General features: G+C 35.0%; 3 protein-coding genes and 1 pseudogene across 4 annotated transcripts; 2 read left to right on the top strand and 2 right to left on the bottom strand.

Annotated features, from left to right (window-relative positions):
• The first annotated feature begins 43 nt into the window (after positions 1–43).
• Positions 44–1,540, top strand: LOC110412370 (protein NRT1/ PTR FAMILY 2.7 pseudogene; annotated as a pseudogene).
• Positions 1,541–4,310: 2,770 nt separating this feature from the next.
• On the top strand, positions 4,311–8,216 carry LOC110412143 (protein NRT1/ PTR FAMILY 2.3-like). Of its 2 annotated transcripts, XM_021422612.2 has the most exons (5): positions 4,311–5,038; positions 5,145–5,362; positions 6,310–6,848; positions 7,166–7,334; positions 7,488–8,216. In XM_021422612.2, the coding sequence occupies exons 1-5, from the start codon at positions 4,945–4,947 to the stop codon at positions 8,013–8,015; spliced, it is 1,548 nt and encodes a 515-aa protein (XP_021278287.1). In that variant the 5' UTR covers positions 4,311–4,944; the 3' UTR covers positions 8,016–8,216. The 2 variants fall into 2 exon arrangements, with proteins under 2 accessions (XP_021278287.1, XP_021278286.1); XM_021422611.2 differs by having other exon boundaries at positions 4,313–5,038; positions 7,166–8,216.
• Positions 8,217–8,756: 540 nt separating this feature from the next.
• LOC110412369 (uncharacterized) lies at positions 8,757–10,506 on the bottom strand. The gene is made up of 2 exons (XM_089782879.1): positions 10,367–10,506; positions 8,757–9,846 (listed from the first exon to the last, which is right to left on the bottom strand). Exon 2 carries the CDS (start codon positions 9,824–9,826, stop codon positions 8,960–8,962), a length of 867 nt encoding a protein of 288 aa, XP_089639005.1. The 5' UTR covers positions 9,827–9,846; positions 10,367–10,506; the 3' UTR covers positions 8,757–8,959.
• LOC110412953 (uncharacterized) lies at positions 9,723–17,057 on the bottom strand. The gene is made up of 13 exons (XM_089782878.1): positions 16,748–17,057; positions 16,475–16,660; positions 16,125–16,366; positions 15,938–16,022; positions 15,646–15,807; positions 15,235–15,368; positions 14,843–15,106; positions 12,109–14,732; positions 11,821–11,982; positions 11,568–11,676; positions 11,206–11,286; positions 10,507–10,672; positions 9,723–9,846 (listed from the first exon to the last, which is right to left on the bottom strand). Exons 1-12 carry the CDS (start codon positions 16,893–16,895, stop codon positions 10,589–10,591), a joined length of 4,281 nt encoding a protein of 1,426 aa, XP_089639004.1. The 5' UTR covers positions 16,896–17,057; the 3' UTR covers positions 9,723–9,846; positions 10,507–10,588.
• Positions 17,058–20,418: the final 3,361 nt, after the last annotated feature.

The raw sequence follows: 20,418 nt of genomic DNA, 5'->3' as shown, positions 1-20,418 counted from the left end.
AATGGAATTTATTCTACTTATTTGTCAAATATCGCAATCAAACATGGCGGCACAGTTAGGTGTCACATATTCTAAATTTCCTGTCCATCTCCCTGGGAAAAGTTGATAAATTAATCAGAAGTCTTGGAAGGAAGTGTACAGCATAGGGACAATGTCCTCCGTAGAACACATAGTCAACGAGAAGGATTCCATCGATCTATTCATTCCCAAAAATGGGCGTTAAGTTAGTGGAGAGCCCCACCACGTACCTTTGAACAATTGAACCCATCAAATCTTTATTGGGTTTGCTGTTTCTTTGTGCTTATCTTTTTGCTGTTGACAGAACTTTGTTATCTAATTACTTTATCTCGTATCGTTTGGAGTGGGCAAAGTCTTTGATCCTCATGATTTCATAGAATGTGCGCATATCTATATATACTTATTGATTGCAATCAAACTACAGTGCTGGGTCTGGTTGTGGTGTTGATTGGGTGCACTTAAAATATTTGAGGCAGATCAGTGGAAACAACCTTTAAACTTGTGTTCATTAAGCAAAGCATAACCGAAATCATGGCTAAACAATTATGAGTTAATTATAAAGCACTTTGGACTCTTTTTGTTGTAGGTTCCTCAACCGTGCATCATTAAAAGCTGAAGGAGACATTGGATCCGATGGCTCAATTGCAAAACCATGGAGTCTTTGCACGGTGCAACATGTAGAAGATCTGAAGAGCTTGATCAGAATTTTCCCACTATGGTCTTCAAGTATATTTTTAAGCATTCCAATAGCAATCCAGGGCAGCCTGACAATTCTCCAAGCTCTAAGCATGGATCGTCACCTTGGGCAACATTTCAAAATCCCTGCTGGCTCTGTCGCAGTCATAGTGTTGATTTCCACATCCATTTTCCTGACCCTGATTGATCGGTTCTTGTGTCCTATGTGGCAGAAGCTGACTCGGAAGCCTCTATCAGCCCTCCAGCGAATAGGTGTAGGCCACGTGTTAAACGTTCTTGGCATGGCCGTGTCAGCATTGGTGGAGTCAAAACGGCTCAATAGGGTCCATACCCACCACCTCCGGTCTCAACCAAGTTCCATCGTGCCTATGTCGGCTCTGTGGCTATTTCCCCAACTAGTTTTGGTTGGAGTTGGAGAAGCCTTTCATTTCCCAGGACAAGTTGCACTATATTATCAAGAATTCCCTGCATCTCTGAGAAGCACAGCAACTGCTATGATTGCTATGATTATTGGGATCGCTTACTACTTAAGCACTGCAATAATTGATTTACTTAGGAAGGTTACGAGCTGGTTACCTGATAACATAAACAATGGAAGGCTAGATACTGTTTATTGGACCTTAACTGTGGTGGGGATGCTCAACTTTGGTTATTTCCTTGCTTGTGCCAGGTTGTATAAGTATCAGAATGCTGAAAAGGAAGTTAATGATAGTTCTGCTTAAGAAAATATGTTAATGTATTTTCAAAATAGAAGGTTGTCTCATATAATAGAAATTTATCTTAGTTCAAAAGTTATGTCACATATAGTAACATAATATAATTATTAGATTGTAAGCGAAATTTTTATATAAATAGTTATGTCTCTTAATAAAATGATATATTATAAAAATACTTTTAAATTCAAAAATTATGAGACAATTGAAAAAATACTACAACTCAAAAATTTGGTTTTGTAAAGTTATCTTTTCATATCACACTTTAAAAATTATCTCTTATAAAATAAATAGTTATCTTTTTATAAGGTAATTATTGAAACAATACCTTTATCTAATTATTACATCTTACAAAATGTAAAGATATCTTTAAGATGAGCAAATTGTGAAAAATAGCCAACATCTAATTAAATAGCCCATTTCAAATTTTAATAAAATTTTTTTATTTTTCAAGACTACATCTACGGATTGGTAGGTTTTGATATTTTGTAGTTATATATATATATATAAAGAATCTAAATGAAGGTGAGAGAGTTTTTTTCTTGCAAAGTTGTTAATTCCTTACTATGTTCATGTTCTTCTTTTTTGAAAATTTTCAAAGTCTTTAGTTTCTTGTAAAATTTTTTTAAAAAATCAACAATTGATTTACATTTACCAAACTCGAAAGTTGATGGGTTGAAGTTATAAGTGAAATGAAATTTGTAAATTAGAACACCACGCAGAGTTGCTATATGCAAACATATTATTACACACCATGTTTACATGTAACAACTCTAATGCACTTGAAGTATAACAAATCTATTGAATATGGCATGGCCTATAATAACATGTTTTTGTACATTTTTATATAACAACATATTTTTCAAAATAACGTATAGTAAAATTTTTTGAATATAACATGTAATAACATTTTTTAAACATGACATGTAACTTATTCTTTTATATTTCACTAGAATATAAACTCTTAGAGTTAAACACTATAAAGCATGGCGTGTAACAACTTTTTTTTTCAGCATGTCGTGTGATAACTTTTTTGGAACATGGCATATAATAACAACATCTTTTAAACATGACTTGTAACTTGGTATCTATCTTTATATTTTACTAAAACATAAACTCTTAGAGTTAAATACCTTCATGATTGAGACAAAATTTAAAATCAGAAAGGAAATTGACATGAGAATGAAGATATATTGAAAAGTTATTCAACATCAAGTTACTGCAGAGATGAAATGAATTTGGACAAAAAGATATTATTCAAAAGCTCCAAATTTAGATAATTAGTTTTTGGAGTTATTTTATATGCTGTATTTCCTGTGATCATAAAAAAAATGACATATGACAATTTTTTTTTTTCAACGTAATGTGCAATAACATTTTTTTTTTCAATACGTGTGCTTGAATATGAAGAGGTTTCATTAAAAATAATTTTGTTTAAAAATTTTTTCTTTTGGATGAAAACAATTAAAAGTAAACATAAATTATTTTTGGAAAACACCTTATTTTTTAGAGTTAAAAAAATCGTCTTTAAAGAAAGAGGTATCTTGATGAAAATATTGTAGCTTTATAGAGATATTTACAAGCCTATGTAAAAATGCCAACCATTTTGACATACAAAAACAAATAAAACAAAAATAAAAAAATAAAAAACAATAAAAGTGTTATGTTTTGAAATTAAATATAAATACTTAAGTTTCCATCATCTATAAAATAAATTTAAATTATGTATAAGCTATTTGTTGCAAAAAGTAGATTCTAAAGCTAAACAACTTTGTCAGCCTTTGGATATATTTAACGGTCTATTCCTGTAAAATGTAAAAATAAAATTAAACGTTTGTTTCATTATATCCTTATATAATGGGTGCAAAATAAATTTTAAAAATAACGTCTACTAAAAAACTCATCTTGAAATCAATTTTACCGATTCATTAGATTTCATATGAACATTTGCACCAACAAAATATATGTTTGACAGCAAAGAAACTTCAATGTAAAATCTTACTGCTTTTTATACTTATAATATTCTCTTTAGTTACGGGTTACGCATCAATGTTTAACTATCTTTTAGGTTGAACACAAGGCAGTGTTTGGTATGAGGGAAGTGAGAACACATTCCCTACAATGTGTTTAATTAAATTACACAATAGTATTTGTTTTACAACAAACTACTGTAATATAAGATTGTAATGCAATCATATTACAGCCTAGAGATAGTTCAAAACCAATGCAATTATATTACATTGCACTTTGTAATATTCTTAAAGATATTTTTACTCTTTAAATTTATTACCTTGTTAAAAATATTTTGTAATGTTATAATTAAAATAAACAATATTTGAATAAAATGTTTAATATAAGAATTAAAAATTAAAATAAGATTAAATATAAGAAATTAAAATTTATATGATATAGGTAAAAAAAATTAAAACAAAATATATAATATAAAAAATTATATTAAAGAAATAAAAATAAAATATATAAGATTATAAAAAAAAATAAAAATAAAATATATGATATTAAAAATATATTTAAAAGATGATATTATATAAAAATTAATAATAAAAAATACATGTATATTAAACTTGAATTGTAATAAATAAGGGTAATTTTAAAAATTAATATTACATTTTCAATAGAGTACTTGTAAATCAAACGCTGTAATATTATCTTTTTTGTATTTTAATTATTATTTTACTTGTATATCAAATATTGTAATATTATTTTCCTTGTAATCATATTACTAGTAATTACATTACTTATAATTATATTACAATATAAAATATCAAACTCCACTTAAGTGAAATCCAACAAGATTTGAAAGAGAGAGCAATTTAGCATAAGATCTTTCTGCTTGCTATCTTCAGTCCTCACATCAACTAATGTGCACAACCGTGGGTTGCAACTTCCTAGTGAAGAGTGTCTGCTTAGTGTTCCTTCTCTTGAAAAACTAAAAGTTGAATCGACATTTAAGCTGATAAGATGTCAAAAGGATTTATTTTATCTTTTCGTAGCAGATTTCTGACTGCATCTTGAATTGACATCACCGAAACGTTTTTAATTTGTGAAAATAATAAAAGGTACCTGGAGAAATGGAGAATAAACTAATTTGCTTTGAGAGGCATCTGATTCTATAACTTGCAGTGGAATCCCTTTGGCATTGGTTAGAAAATGGTGAGCTAATTGTATGATGGTTGTCACATATATTCTGATAAGTGAAATCCAACAAAACTCTATCGTCAACCATAAAGAAGGCCACCTTTCCAATTGCAACTTCTACTGCTCACTATTGAGGTTGTGAGTCACCAGGATCCTTGGATTTTTATGCCCGCATATCTTCGCTTGATGCGTAACCATAGGAGTCCATGAAGGACTTTATCTTTTCTCTGACAAGGAGAGAAGCTGGTAACTCAACTGGTGGAGAATATGTAACAACATTCTTGCATTCTATATAAAGACTTTCATGGGTAGAACACTAACATAGCTAAAAAGTTTGCAGCAAGTATTGTTCAGCAGCGACATGGGAGGTGAACTCTCTGGCAATGAAGAAGCACAAATATTGCCTGATCCTGCTCCCAAACAAGGCGGCTGGACTACTTTCCCCTTAATTGCTGGTTTGTCTCTCTCTCTCTCAGTGTGTCATGCAATCTTGGACTGACTAGTTAATGCATCATTTTTGCTTTTGTTTTTTGTTTTTTTTTGTTTTTTCACTAACACCAGGGACCCTGATGGGATCGAGCATAGCTGTATCAGGATGGGCAAACAACTTAATTGTGTATATGATAGAAATATTCCATGTAAGAAGCATTGATGCTACTCAAACTTTTAACATGGCGGCTGCTTCCACTAGTCTACTTCCAGTGATTGCAGCAATCCTTGCTGATTCCATTTTAGGATGCTATTCTGTCATCTGGACGTCTTCTCTGGTCTCTGTCCTGGTAATAGCCTTCCTTGACACCAGAACAGTTGAACTAATTGAACAATAAACAAGCATGACAATGCCTTTTTGCTATGTGGCTAATCATACTGATGCTATATATTAGTCATTACACAATTTCAAATGCATATCATGGTATTGAGCACTGGTAGAAATGAAGAAAAGAGAATTATGTTGCCTTTTGGCTTCTGTTATGTAAGTGGTAAAATACTTACAGTTAAAACATGAAAACAGAACACAAGCCGGCTTCGAATGTTAGATACTAATATAGTAATGTATACTACTGGTTCTCTTGGAAAGTTGGATGAAAATGTTTTTAACTCATCTTTTGACTAAATTTGTTAATCTGACAATATGTTAAGAGTTTGTTTTTTCTTTATTCTTTTCTGTTGACAAGATGGAGCTTATCAACTTTGATATTTATGGATGTCATGTTTCTTGCCTTGGCATCTCTGAATCCTTTCCATAGTTAGCCAGTTCACCTGGTCTATTAAATAGGTGTCAATCATAAGCCACATAGCGACTGGAACTTTTTACAACAAACCTACAGGACTATACCATTTCTGTTGGAATAGGCTCACTGTAGGGTGATTTGCAATTAATAGCTAAAGATAGTTCAAAATTGTTGCTGTAGCCTGTAGGAATATTTATTTTCTAATAATGAAGATGGGAATAGAACTTTGTACAGTAATCTGTTCATAGTCAAGTCATTTCCCCTTGCTCTTTTAACTAATTCTTAATTCCTTTTTCCAAAACATTAAAGTGCTGCAGTATTGATCACATCTTTTTCTGGATGAACATATTCACATCTTCTACTTACTCCTCTTTATGCAATGTTAAAGTGAAAAGAAACAATACAAACTAGAACATGCTATGGTTGTTAAATTGATTTCAACTGTGAAAAGGAGTTATCCTTTGTTGAAGCAGCTTTCTTAATATCAATTGCAGGGGATTCTCCTCATTGCCTTAACAGCTATGCTTGAACCCTTGAGGCCTCAACCATGTCAAAATGGATCAGGCATGTGCCCAACCCCGTCAAAAGTTCAATTTTCTGTCCTTTATTCAGGCATAGCACTAGCGTCTATAGGGGTGGCAGGCACTCGCTTTACCATTGCAGCCATGGGAGCTAATCAATTTGAGAATCCCAAGGATCAAAGGGTTTTCTTCAATTGGTTTGCTGTCACTTTGTATACCTCACTGGTATTAGGTGCCACAGTAATTGTTTATATTGAGGAAAATGTAAGTTGGGCACTAGGATACTGCCTATGTGTTGCAGTCAACGTTGTTGGATTAGCCATTTTCTTGTTAGGAAGACGTTATTATAGACATGTGAAGCCTCAGGGGAGCCCTTTCACAAGCTTGGCTCGTGTCATCGTTGCAACCTTTCTCAAGAGAAAGGTTCCTCTTTCATCCAGAGCTGAAGATTACTACCATCACAAAGATGGACCAATGGACAAGAGATATTCAATGCCTACTAAAAGCTTCGGGTATGATTTTTCCTTTTATATATATATATATATATATTCACTTTGAACATTTCCCTGTTAAAAGTTAAAGATTGATCCAAGATGCTAATTATTCATTTAAAATATCTTAAGCAAATCTTGATTTCAATGCCAATTCCAAGCTATAGATTCTTCTATTGTAGAAGGTATACACTGATGGGAATGTTAAATTAATTCTAAACCTATTCCAAAATTCTCAAATCTGTCTTTAAATTATCATTTAATATACCAATTCACCTAAGTCTAGGAAGTGACTTTATTTCATTATTTGATGACATTGCACCAATTAAGCAATGCAGGTTTCTAAACCATGCGGCATTGGAAACTGAAGGAGACACCAAGGTGGATGGATCAATCGCAAAATCATGGAGGTTGTGCTCAGTTCAACAAGTTGAGGATCTGAAAACCCTGTTAAGAATTTTCCCACTGTTGTCAAGTGGTATTATATTGTGCACCACATTACCAATTGTAAGTACCTTGACAATCCTCCAAGCTCTAACCCTGGACCGCCATCTTGGACCAAATTTAAAAGTCCCAGCAGGATCCATGATAGTATTCATACTAACCTCAACTGCCATCAATCTCACTTTCATCGACCGGTTCCTTTTTCCCATGTGGCAGAAGATAACTCACAGATCACTGATGCCCCTTCAACGAATAGGACTTGGCCACGTGTTTAACATGACAGGGATGGCTGTTGCTGCCCTGGTCGAATCAAAAAGGTTAAAATTTGCTCAAATCCACCATGTTTCAGACCATCCAGGGTCCATTGTTCCTATGTTGGTCCTGTGGTTGGTGCCACAGCTAGTGTTGGTTGGAGTTGGAGAAGCATTCCATTATCCAGGACAAGTCACACTGTACTATCAAGAATTTCCAAAGCCACTGAGGAGCACAGCGGCTGCAATGATTTCAGTAGTGGTGGGAATTGCCTATTATTTAAGCACTGCCGTAATTGATCTAGTTCGCACGGTCACTACATGGTTACCAGACGATATAAATAAGGGAAGGCTGGGAAATGTCTATTTGATGTTTGCCGTCATGCAAATGTTTAACTTATTTTATTTTCTCATCTGTGCCAAGTGTTATAGGTATCAGAGTCCGGAAGAAGGGAATAAAAGTAACGATGAGAGTTGTGAGGCTGAGAAATGATGCTGCAGTTGAAGCAACTGATGAGAGCTTGGAACATGGTCATGTGTAAGTCTATGTCGGGCTCTCCCTAGATTTTTGTTGGACTTGGAGAAGCATTTCAATTTTTTCCAGGCCATCAAACAGTAATGGAGGGGAATGGGAATGACAATTTAAAAGCAATGATGATGTGGAAGAAAATGGAATACTAAATGCAATTAGAAATGTGTAATGGTAATCTTATGCAAATATATAGAACATCCACAATGCCTATGTCGGCTTTGTGGATATTTCTGCTGCTATTACATTTCCCAAGTCAAAACTGCATTGATTCATATCACGATTTTCCTGTTTCCTTGACTACTGTGAAACCGATTATTGGATGTCCTCCTGTTGAGTAGAAGATAGATTCAAGCTAGTCTAGCTTTAGCTGTTTTTATAGTAATTTGGACACAGGAATAACTGGAGGCTAGATAACATGTATTGAAGACAACTTGCGGTAAGGGTGTCTAAAATTGTATATTGGGCTAGACAATTGAAGTGCAACTCTGTTGAGTACAATGTCTGTCTTGGTTAACATTATCAGCTTCGGGATTGTCTTATATTATTGCCATCAAGCCATAAGCCATTACAGTGCAGAGAAACAGAGAGCTGGGGGTTTCCAGGGACATGGTGTTATACCAAGAAAGAAACACACAACAAAATCAAAATCATAGTACTCCTTTAAGTGTAACCTTACTAAAGCAACTTTGCACAATTGGCCCTTTTGTATATTGAACAGTGGATTTTGGTATGTCGGCTCTTCTATCAGAAACCAAACAAGCTACAAAAGAATGTTCTTGTTTTTTCTTTTTTTCTCATTTTAGAAACCTTGTCCTAGATTAGCAATTGTCTAAACAGTTTCTTCTACCAGCAAACACCTATTAGTAATTAGCAGTAAATTAGTACAATACAGTATGATCTTCCGTCTAGCAAAAACTGCTAAGTCGCCTTTCAGGAATACCTGTTGCTCTTGCTGCTGTGCATCGAGACTGCTTCACACTTCTTGAGACAAATCTTCTAGCCCTAACCTGTTTCCCATTAATGAAGAATTTCACCAACTTCTTGCCCCCAAGAATCATTGACATGTCCGAGAGTGACTTAAGAACAACACAAGCAAACAGAGGGAGCGGGCTTTTATCCATATAGATTGCCTCCACACATTCGCCAAATTTCCTGACAATGAAACCATGAAGATCTTGGTTTATAACAGGATGTCCCCTGGAGAAGGTCATGAACAATGTTCGATCTTCTGAACCAACTCTAGCCTTGTCCTTTGTCGCAGTAGCCACCTTCTGTTGCATTTTTCCCCCATGAGGAGTTTGGCATTGCAATGCACTGTTAGATTTTGAAGATTTCTTGCAAGCCAAACGCGTTAGAACAATATCACAAAATGCTAGTCGGCACACATCTTCGACGAAATCCTCAATCATTCTTTTGGGGCATTCCCTGTTCTTAAAAAGATAAGCCAACGAGATATGTTGACCAACGAGTTTACGCGTAACAGGGAAATCTCTATGGACCCTTGGAAAGATTTCTTGAGTAGAAAGGTATAAGCAGTGTAAGAACATTATGGCCTCTTTGGCTAAAGAAAAAAGCAATGGATCAGGTAATTGTTGGAGGTTCTTGACGAAATGCTTGAAGCCTCTTCTTTCAAGAAAATTCCAAAAGGCAACGATTTTCATGGATGGGAAAAGGTCGAAGCCTAGGCCTATTACCAGTCTAGTATATGCCTGGCGGTCGATATTGTGAAAGTCTTGAAGTTGTTTAAGGGTAAGCTCTGAAGCCGGGGTCATGGCACAGACAGTCTTGGATGCTGGGAAAAGAGATAACAGTGAAATCAAGAAAGGAAGACTGAAAGACTTGCGTGGTAAGAATCAACTGAAGAGACAAAAAAATTTGAATAGAAAGAAAGAAATCAAGAAAACCTGTTATTATATGTAGAAAAGCGGTGCACTTTCCTATATGAAGAGGACGTTCATTTTCTAATTTTATTTGTGGTAAACAGTAAGCTACCGAAAAGTTGAAGAAAATTATCAAGAATGCAAGCCAAGGTTTTATTTTCTTTTTTACAAACGGTTCATTAATCAGACTTAAACATACACCAAATCACGACGAAACTTTAATCTTTGTACCAAATAATTTCTTTTTCACTTGAAAAACGAAATATTCAACCCAATTTTTTTTTTTTCAAAAAAAAAAAACTCCAATGCAATTATTATTAGAAACAAACTGCTTTTAGAGAATCCAAATTAATTAGTAATACGTTTATCCAAAAATAAAAAAGGCAAAGGGCCAGGCCAAAGAAAAGAAAGGTGAAGTTGTCAATCCCTCACCTGGAGATCATAGGAAAGTTTGATTGGCCGGCGGTACAAATTTCCAGCTAAGTCTAGTTGAAAACTGATCAAACTGATATACAAAAGAAGCTTGAAATATGCCAGAATTGTGGCATTTATATTTATATATTTGCTCAAACCTTGGTTAGGTGTTGCGTGATAGTAGAATTGTCACTTTTGTTAGCTGTAAAAAACAGATGATTAGGTGAGCCTCAGCCTCCTCTACTCAAGACCAGGTGGGATGTTTGTGTTTGTAAATTTTGTGCAATCAAATGGTCCAATCCCTTGATTGTTCTTCCTTCTCACCTGAAAATCACATCATCTTTCAGCATTAGTTGCACATAACAGGTGAAGAAATTTTAGGTCCCAAGCCATGACTTTCAACAATGACTGATATCACTAAACAATGCGAAAAGCATCAATTTAAATGATTTCATAACATCTTTACTGCATCAATAATCCTAGTTGGTCCATGTCAAGATTAAACTCTTGGTGCATGTTTATAGTATAATTCTAGGAGTTACCCCAGGGTGCCCGGTTGGAACAAAATGGAGTAGAGGAGCAACAGAATGTCAAAAATAGGAAATATTAGGGGCAGCAAAAATGAAATTCTTCTGCAAGAAACAGAAAAATCAGAAAAATTAAAAAGGAGGTATCAACAATCAACAGAAACGTAGCCTTTTGACCAATGAGATTAGTCTGATACTTTCATTACATTTTGGGAACTTGATATTTGAAAGAAATGCCTTTATATTTGATCAGTTGGTTCAGCTTTCACAACCAGAAAAAACATAACATTATATAGAAATTCAAATCTTGTACAGGAAGTAGAACCATACCGGGGACCATGGACCAGGTTCAGGCAGAGACTTGTCCTTGGGTGAATGTTGTACAGCACCACTTTTCATTGTTAAAATTTCCTGAGTGAAGAAAACGCATTTTTAAATATGGCTAAACACATATTTTTAAAAAGTAATTTTGCAATGAGTTTTCAATGAAACTATAAGTGGTAAAACATAAACAGATTTTCTTTCAAGCTTATACTCAACTTACAATTTACGTATAGGTATTCAACTAAACAGCTTAATGCTACTCTCTATTGGTTTCCTACTTAATGCAATTCTAAACCTTGAATATCACGCTCATCAACATGAGTCTTCAGCGTCATGGGGTAAAAGGAAAAAATAAATAAATAAAATACCTCTCCAGCAGCTTCAAATGCAGCTAACCATTCATCTGAAAATGGAACAGCATTTGTAGGAGGCTTCACTACAGGAGCATCTTGTTTTTTTTCATTCCCAGTTTTCTCACTGCAATAAAACAAGTCAGACTTGAGCATTTTTCTGAAACTCTTATGACATTTAAAAATGCTCAAAAAGCATAGGAGTTAGATGAAACCATAGACAAATACAGTGCAAAATGTGTTTTGAGGTTGAACTAAGTAAGATGCTTACTTAGAAGTCGTTCTACCCTTAGCTTCCACAGGGATCACAGCAGTGTTTAATTCCTCTCCAGCAGCTTCAAATGCAGCTAACCATTCATCAGAAGATGGAACAGCATTCAGAGGAGGCTTCACTATGGGAGCATCTTGTTTTTTGTCATCCCCAGTTTTCTCACTGCCATAAAACAAGTCAGACTTGAGCACTTTTCCGAAACTCTTATGACATTTAAAAGTTCTCAAAAAGCATAGGAGTTAGCTGAAACCATAGACGAATACAGTGCAAATAAAGAATGGTGCTTACTTAGAAGTTGGTCCACCCTCAGCTTCCATGGGGATCATAGCACTGTTTAATTCCTGTGGCACACTTTTCTCCAATCTATTCACTTCTTCCTGTAAGACAATTCCACTTGAAGAGGTCTGATTTGCATTGATTGAGGATGTTGATTCCTCATTCAAAGAGCAAAATGCCTGTGAATTGCAGGTATTTACTGCCCCAGAATTTTGATCTTCACTCAATGAAGACAAATCAAAATTCAAAGAGGTTGCTTGGCCACTTTGTTCACTGTCAGGCCTGAAGATCATATCATTATAACAATCATGATTGTCATCTGACACCTTAATCTTAACAGAACTTGATACTTCCTCATTCACAGACAATCCAATTTTGTCTGACAAAATTTGTTCAACAATGACAACATTTTGAAGATCAGGAGGGTCATTTAAATCCTCAACAACCATTGCATAATTGTTAATTTCTGCTGAAGTGAAAAGGTTACTTTTGCAGCTCTCAAGTGGAATACTATCAAAGGACTGCGAATGTGCATGTTCCTCAAAAGATCTTGTAGTCGTCTCGTTAGCTCCAGCAGCACATAATTCATTTGTTTCATCTATGCATTCTACCTGAGACAGACCAAAAGGACCTTCCACTACTAATCCAACAGAACCTTTATCTTCGGGACTGACATCTGCAAGCTTATTACTGTCCAAATTATGGGACTCTTCAGCAAATTTTCCCTCCACAGACTTAAGCCTGTGATATGCATCTGGAATCTGATTCTGTTGGGATGCTTTACAAGCTTCAAAGGAGGACTGTATCAGCTCAGCTTGGGCCATAGACTTTTCATGGTCATTTTGTTTATCAAGCAATGAGTTAGTGAGCATAGATGATGCATCAATATGACAAGAAGTGATTTTTTCTTCAGGCTCACTAATGGCAGAATTATATTTTGCAGACGAATCATATCGCTTGCTTTCAACACTTTTAAGGTCAGTGATATCATCTATCTCAGAATAACCTTTAAATTGCACTACTGGGCTAAAGTGTGCTATTGACTGGTAATTATCAATTTCACTACCACTAAGATCTGCACTGCTTTGGCGGTCATTACTGACACCAATATCACAAGCAGTTATTGATCCGGTTACTTGATCTTCACCGATCCCTTCTAATCCCTCAGATGTGGGTTCACAAAGGAGATTAATGTCACAGTTGCACTGTGTATCAGTAGAAACCGAGACCACATGCTCCACATATAGGCACTCAACCACATCAGTCATCTCATGACCACCCTTTTGCAATGCAGGCGGTATCAAACAAGGAGCACCTGGATTTCCTGGTTCACTTTGAAAGGCATCAGCTGGTTCTGATGCTACATCTTTAACACTTTGAAGATTGCTTTCAGCTAAAACCTTTTCAGAAGAAAAGATTTCCCCGCGTGATAAGCAATCAGTTGAATGTGATCCATACTTATCCTGGAAGACTCTTTCTACTACAATGCCTGGATCTGGAAGAGGTGGCGGTTCAACTAGTTTTTCATTTACATCCTCTACAAGTAACTGCTGATTATCCGCCTCTGAATCATTCAGGAGACTACTGCTGTTTTCAAGAGATAGGTCACATTTGAAAGAATGCATTTGTGCATCTCCCACATTTGATTTCAGATTAAAATCAGCAGACTCACCAGAACCATCGTTTCCTTGGATTCCGTCTCTATAGTGAGATAGACCATTGGACATTTCTAATTCACTGGCACTGCAATCTCTGACTTTTTGGCAAATACCATTACTCTGCACACTATTGTAACTAAGAAATTCTTCTGAATCTTCACCCTCCTTGAGCATAGCACTATCATTAATATGCGGCCTCTCAATCTCATTAATTATCTGATCATCATGAAAGGTGCAAGGTTTTGCCTGCTCAACTTGTTCACTTGGTTGGCCATGACTATCAGGCGTGCTGCTTATTTGATCATCTTTTACTTTTGAAGAACCATGTATATTATTACTATTCATATCACTAGAATGCAACTGTGGAAAGAGATCAAAATCCTCTATTAATGAATTATGCTGTTTCTTTCCTGAAAGTTGGTTGCCAACATCAGTCTTCAAGGCTCCTTTTATTTGCAGGCTACAATGAGAGATAAAATGGGGATCTTTAGATTCATCCGCATGCTGATCTGGACTTTGGGGGATAACCAGATCTTCACTCCTCTTATAATCTAAGTTCACTTGTTCGGAGGATTGACTTTGCAAGAGTAACTTGTTATCAGTACACTGCAATCCTACATTTTGAATTTGCTGATTAAGATCATTGTCAATAGTGTGCAATTGTTGCTGATTATTCATCAATTCATGGTTGTCAGAATTGCAGAGAACCTTCACTTCCACCCTTGGCATTTGTAAGTTGGGTCTGATATTTTCACATAAAGAATTAACACTTGATGGAACAGAGGATTCTGTACTTGACATACTTCCGGTTTTTGTTGCTGCTACACCATTATTCACTACAGGTACTTTCATAGATGGAGTGGGGCTCTCACAAATAGAATTGAAGACACCAAGCTTCAACAGATTTGGAATTTTAGACTTTGGGTTGTTGAATAGCTGAGAACTACTCTGTGGATTCTGTGAAGAATTAGTCTTTGACTGCAAAACAAGATCGTGAATCAACAAGAGAGAGAGAAGAACCCCCGTGATGCTTTTAAGCATTCCTAAATACATAAGACTTTACTGGAATTTATGTACAGTTAACATACCTGAGAAAAAAATCCCAATGATGGTGAAGGCATCCGTAAACCAGATGGTTTTGCTATTCGTGGCTGTGCATATTGAGTGTTTCCACCAATACGGCAACCACTTTGAGGAAGAGAAGCAATTTTGCTGGAACCAGCTTCATGATTAGTACATCCATGAGCCGCAGCCACAACAGGATCTTGGTTGCCCTTTAAGCCATTATCTGCCTTAGTAACTGATGGATGGTGTAAATAGGTTGATAAATGACTTGCCAATGCTGAGCTTCCCTGAACATAGAAAAGAAAAAACAGAAGATAAAAAGAAAGTTTTTCTTAGTGTCAAAGGAAACACTAATGGAGCACAAAATTGTCTATCATCTTTTAATTCCTATGACTTCCAAAAGCTTTAGTCTCACCACATTTCTCTTAGCCTGTTGAGCATAGGACTTTGTGTTTTGAGATCTACTAGAAAGACTAGACTTTGCATCATTTTGAGTGCTTCTAGTACTTCTCTTGGAACCCGACAATCCAATGTTTCTGTGGGCATTGACTGCGGTAAGAGAAAAGAAACCAACCAGATACAAATATATCAAAATGCATCTTACACTAATGTGAAATTTAAATTAAAAAAAATACGTATTTATCAAACTATAAAAGCATAATGAAAAATGAAAAACAAACAAAGATATTCATGTCAAGAGCTAATGCTAAACTTTAACCAATACAAATTTATCAAATGTAGTTTAATTTAACCCATCAAGAATTTAATGAAACATACAAATAGAAACCAAGCAGGACTTCCAAAAAACCTTATATGTGCCAGTTACCTGCTTGAGCACTCTGATTCCCCTTTGCTTTATTGATGTTTGAGGCACTCTTGGCAGTTGTAGAAAGTACTAGGGAATCTGGCTTTCGAACAGGTATTTTAGAAATTATTGGCTCCTTAGCTGCTGCCTTTGTTGTGCTCACATTTGCAGGTCTTTTAAGAGTTTGAAAAAGTCAAGGTAAACTCTTGTATGAAGCCATATACATAAAGATACAAGTAAACAAAATAACCCTTCACAAAAATATGCCACTACTTAACAATTCAACAAAACTATAACTAAGAAGAAGGATATGCAGATGATATAACAGGCCTTGGACAACCGCTACGCTTAGAACCACTTCTATTAACATCATGAACTGAAAGAACATTCTGTTTCACCTGAGCAAATTCATATTAAACAGAATTCACAAATTACTTTCATTTCAGAAAGAAGGAAACTAAACGTACTTATATATGTAAATTTATGGAGAACTAACTAACCGCAGAACGGGGGGCTGAACCCGAACTCTTCTGCAATAAGCTGCTACCAATCTTCTTCTGCTCATTCTTATTACTATTATTTAAAGGCAACTCTTTAAATAAATTATTCTCTAGTGCCTGCAAATCAGGTGAATCACCGCATAACGATTCTATCCTCTCTTCTTCAATAACCGACAATTTCTCCCCGCTCAAATTACCGAAATCCCCACTAATCAAAGATAATTCCGTCGAATTCAAAACACCTAACACAAAAGAAAAATTCATAAATAAATAAATAAATATATATATATTCAATCTCATTTGTTTTAAGTAACGAAACCAGCAAAAATCCAAAAAAGGTAAATCATTACCTTCTTCAGTAAAGAAAGCGCGGTCCCAAGCTAAGCTTTTCCTCAAATTATAACCTCTACCTTTTCTCTTCCTCTTCATTTGCTGTGGATCCAAGCTTAGCTTTGGAAGTTCTGATTTACTCGCATTATTGTTAATATTTTCTTTGTCAATGTTCGATGAAAAACTAGGGTTTTTGACTTTCTCACCTGCAAAAAACAAAAATTAGAGCCATTTTCAATCTATAAACAAAGAGCAATAAAACCTTACAGCAAAAAAAAGGAAAAGGAATTAACCTAGGGGATTAGATCTAGGGAAATGGAGAGGGGAGCAAGAGAAATAGGAAGTGTTGAAGGCCGAAACGTCGTCAGTTTGGGCTTGAGCGTGCTGTGAAAGCAACGAATCGTCGTCTTCTCCAGAGATTTCCAAGAGATCGCTCTCCATTTGTCTAATTTCTTCCTCAAACTTTTCCGTCGGGGGTGGAAATGTGGAAGGTAATGATTGGATGGGGTCTACGAAGATTTGACGGTTAAAGTTCAACTGAAAGTCTCAAAGGCAAAGTCTGTTGGGAGAAAAAGGAAAATGATTCTCAGAAGCTGAGACGACCGTTTTCGGACTTTAGTTTGAAAGTAAATTGGCCAAGCGGGAAGGGGAAAAGAACAAAGAGAATCAATGATGATCACGTGACTGGGCTTTTTGCTAAATTACGTAAATACCCATAGAGAGCACGCACATCAGCGGCCTAGAAGGCATCTTGGACCTGGGCTTATATCACTTGTACGGCAACGTTTTCTTCTTTTTTCAACGAATAACATTGGGGTTTTAAGGAGAGTAACTCCATCCAAATCAACCACTTTTCCTTTTTATGAAACTCTTTGATTTTTTGCACTAAGGTATAATTGAATCAAATCAAGTAAATACGGTAACATACTCAAACTAGAACTTGATTATAAACTCGAATGTCAAATTTGATTCATATTGAATCGAGTTTTATATTTTAACTTTGGGCTCAACTTAAATTTAATTTGATGAAATATAATATTCATACGTAATACTAGAATTATCTAAAATGCAGTTAATATGTTAACATAAAAAGAAGCTATGTACTAAAACAGTAGGCATGAATAGAAATTGCTATAGAAAGATAATTTTTATACAACGATATCATTAATTTAATAATTACTCATATTCTTTTAAAGTCTTACATTAACTCATAAGATGATGAAATGCTTATAAATTGAGCACACCAAGTGAAAGTAATAATATTGGGAATAACTATGAGCAGTTGGTTCTATCTTATTTCAATTCTATCGCCCATGCAAAACTAGTTTATGTTAAAAAGTAATACTTGCATGCATGCAGCAAAAGCTTTCTCTCCAAGTAAGTTTATTTTCTTAGTTAATGTTAGTTTGCTTCATTGTAATATAGTTATAGTTTTAATGTTGTAATGTTGTTTTCATGTTGTCCCTTGTGCATTAGTTTGCATGTAATTTGCATTTACACTTATTAAACATGTTTCCAGGTGTTCCGCATGTATACAAGGTATATAAGCCTTGTTTTATTTTAATGAAACATTAGATCAGATCACATCATCTTTTCTCTCTTCTCTTATTCTTTCATATATTTTGTTTTAAGCCTTATTTTACACTAACATGGTATCAGAGCATCTTGTTGGACCTAAAAAACCAAATATCTTTCTTTTTTCTTTGTCGTTTCATCTCCCAACATTTCCAACATGTCTTCACTTTATGCTTTTCATGTGTCTTCACCTATATTTGATATAAAAAATTATCAATTTGAGGCTATCAAGACGAAGGCTTTTCTCAAATATTATGACCTCCAGACAACCATTGAAACTAAAGAAGAACTTGCTGCATTGAAGGATAATGCAACAATAAATAAGATCAAACACTACTCTAAAAAAGTTACAAAGCGATACAGGGCTTTATCTTTTATTCAAGCTGTTGTGTCTGAGAAAACATTCAATAGGATCGTGAATTGCAAACTGCAAAGAAACCATTGACTAAGCTTAAGGAATATTATGTGGGGACAACTAAAACCAAGTGGACGCAAGTTCAAAATCTTTGAAAAGAGTTTGAACTTATCAAGATAAAAGAGTCACAATCTATTGAAGACTCTATTGATCAAGTCAGTCACTTGGTAAATCAAATGAGACTATTGGAGATGACTTGACTAAGTCTCGTTTTGTTCAAAAAATCTCATCAACCTACTTGAGAAGTTTGAAGCTACTATCACTTTAATAGAGCAAACTAAGGATCTATCAGACCTCATAGTATCTGAGTTAGTAATTGCACTCCTTGCCAATAATCAAAGAAGGTCAGCTCGATTGGAGTCTAATGTGGAGAATACATTCTTTGCTACAAGCAAAAGGAAAACCAATGCAGATTCTCATAACAAGAAGATCACTAGTAATAAACAGAAAAAGTCTTCACATGTTAGTCAATCTTTAACCAAGAAAAGTGAGCTCAAAATGTGTACTTACTGCAAAAAGAGAAATCACCCTAAAGAACAGTGTTGGTTCAGATTAGATGTTAAATATCAAGCTTGTAATGAGTTGGCGCATGTAGAGAAGGTATGTGAGAAGAAATCCTCTGTTACAAATAAAGCTCTTCATACAATTAAGACTACTAATAAACTCGAAAAGACTTTATTCATGGCTCCAAATATTTAGTGAATGATGTTGACAATTATGAATGGTTACTGGATAGTTGGAGTTCTAACAATGTTACTCCAACTAAAGCTATTTTTGTCAACTTAGACAAGAACTATCAGGCAAAGGTCAAAATAGAAAACGGAGTTTATCTTCTTATTATTGGCAAAGGTACAGTTCAAGTTCATATTTTCGCAGGTCCCAGATACATATTTGAAGTTCTCTTAATACCTTCAATTACTTATAATTTATTTAGTGCTGGACAATTACTTGAAAATCATTATGCAGTACTACTTAAAGATAATGCCTGTGTTATATTTAATGCCTTTGGTTCTTATTTAATGAAAATACCTATGAAAAAAAGGTGTTTCACTATGTCTGTTGATCAACTATGGTTGCAGGCTAGTGAATCATATTCAAATCTGACAAATTTGTGGCACAAACGCCTTGGCCATCTCAATTATAAAGGTCTCAAACAGGTTAATGCTTCTAATTCTTTAAGGAACTTACCTAAGTTGATTGGTGAGGGATCTATGTGCAATGCCCGTCAATATGGTAAGCTTTCAAGAAAGCCTTTTCCATCTACAGGTAGCAATAGAGCTAAAAACAAACTTGATTTGATCCATTCAGATGTAGTAGGACCAATGAAAGTAGAATCTTTGAATGGCAGCAGATTATCTGATTTTTGTTGATGGCAGAACTCGTTGGTGCTAGATATCTTTTATGAAAGCTAAATTTGAAGTCTTTGAGTTGTTTCAGAGATTCAAAGCTAAGGTGGAATTGGAAACAAGTTTCAAAATTAAGGTTCTCAAAACAGATAACAGAAAAGAATATGTTTCAAATGAGTTCACTGAGTTTCTTCTAGTTGCAAGCATTACTCATCAATTTTTAGAACCCTACTCTCTTCAACAGAATGATGTAAGTGAGAGGAAAAAAAGAAATATTCTTGATATGGCCAGAACTCTTCTATTTGAAAAGAATCTTCCCACTAAACTTTGGGCTAAAGCCTGTAATACTGCAGTATACTTGCAGAATATACTTCCAACTCAAGCATTGGGTGGCAAATCACCGTATGAGGTCTGGTTTGATTAAAGACCTTCAATAATGCACTTAAGAGTGTTTGGTTGTGTCTGTTATGTACACATTCCAAAAGCTTTGAGAGATAAATTACAACATAAAGCTTAGAAAACCATCTTTATTGGCTATAGCACTCAGCCCTAAGCTTACAAAGCTTACTTTCCTGAAACTAGAAAAGTGATAGTCAGTAGAAACTTGTCCTTTAATGAAGCTACAAGT

The sequence above is a fragment of the Theobroma umbraticum genome, unplaced genomic scaffold (genome assembly GCF_002168275.2).
Source record: "Theobroma umbraticum cultivar Fairchild unplaced genomic scaffold, ASM216827v3 scaffold_95.0, whole genome shotgun sequence".
Classification (NCBI taxonomy): Eukaryota; Viridiplantae; Streptophyta; class Magnoliopsida; order Malvales; family Malvaceae; genus Theobroma; species Theobroma umbraticum.
The sequence above is the reverse complement of the archived record's forward strand: the minus strand, read 5'-3'. Positions and strand labels throughout refer to the sequence as shown.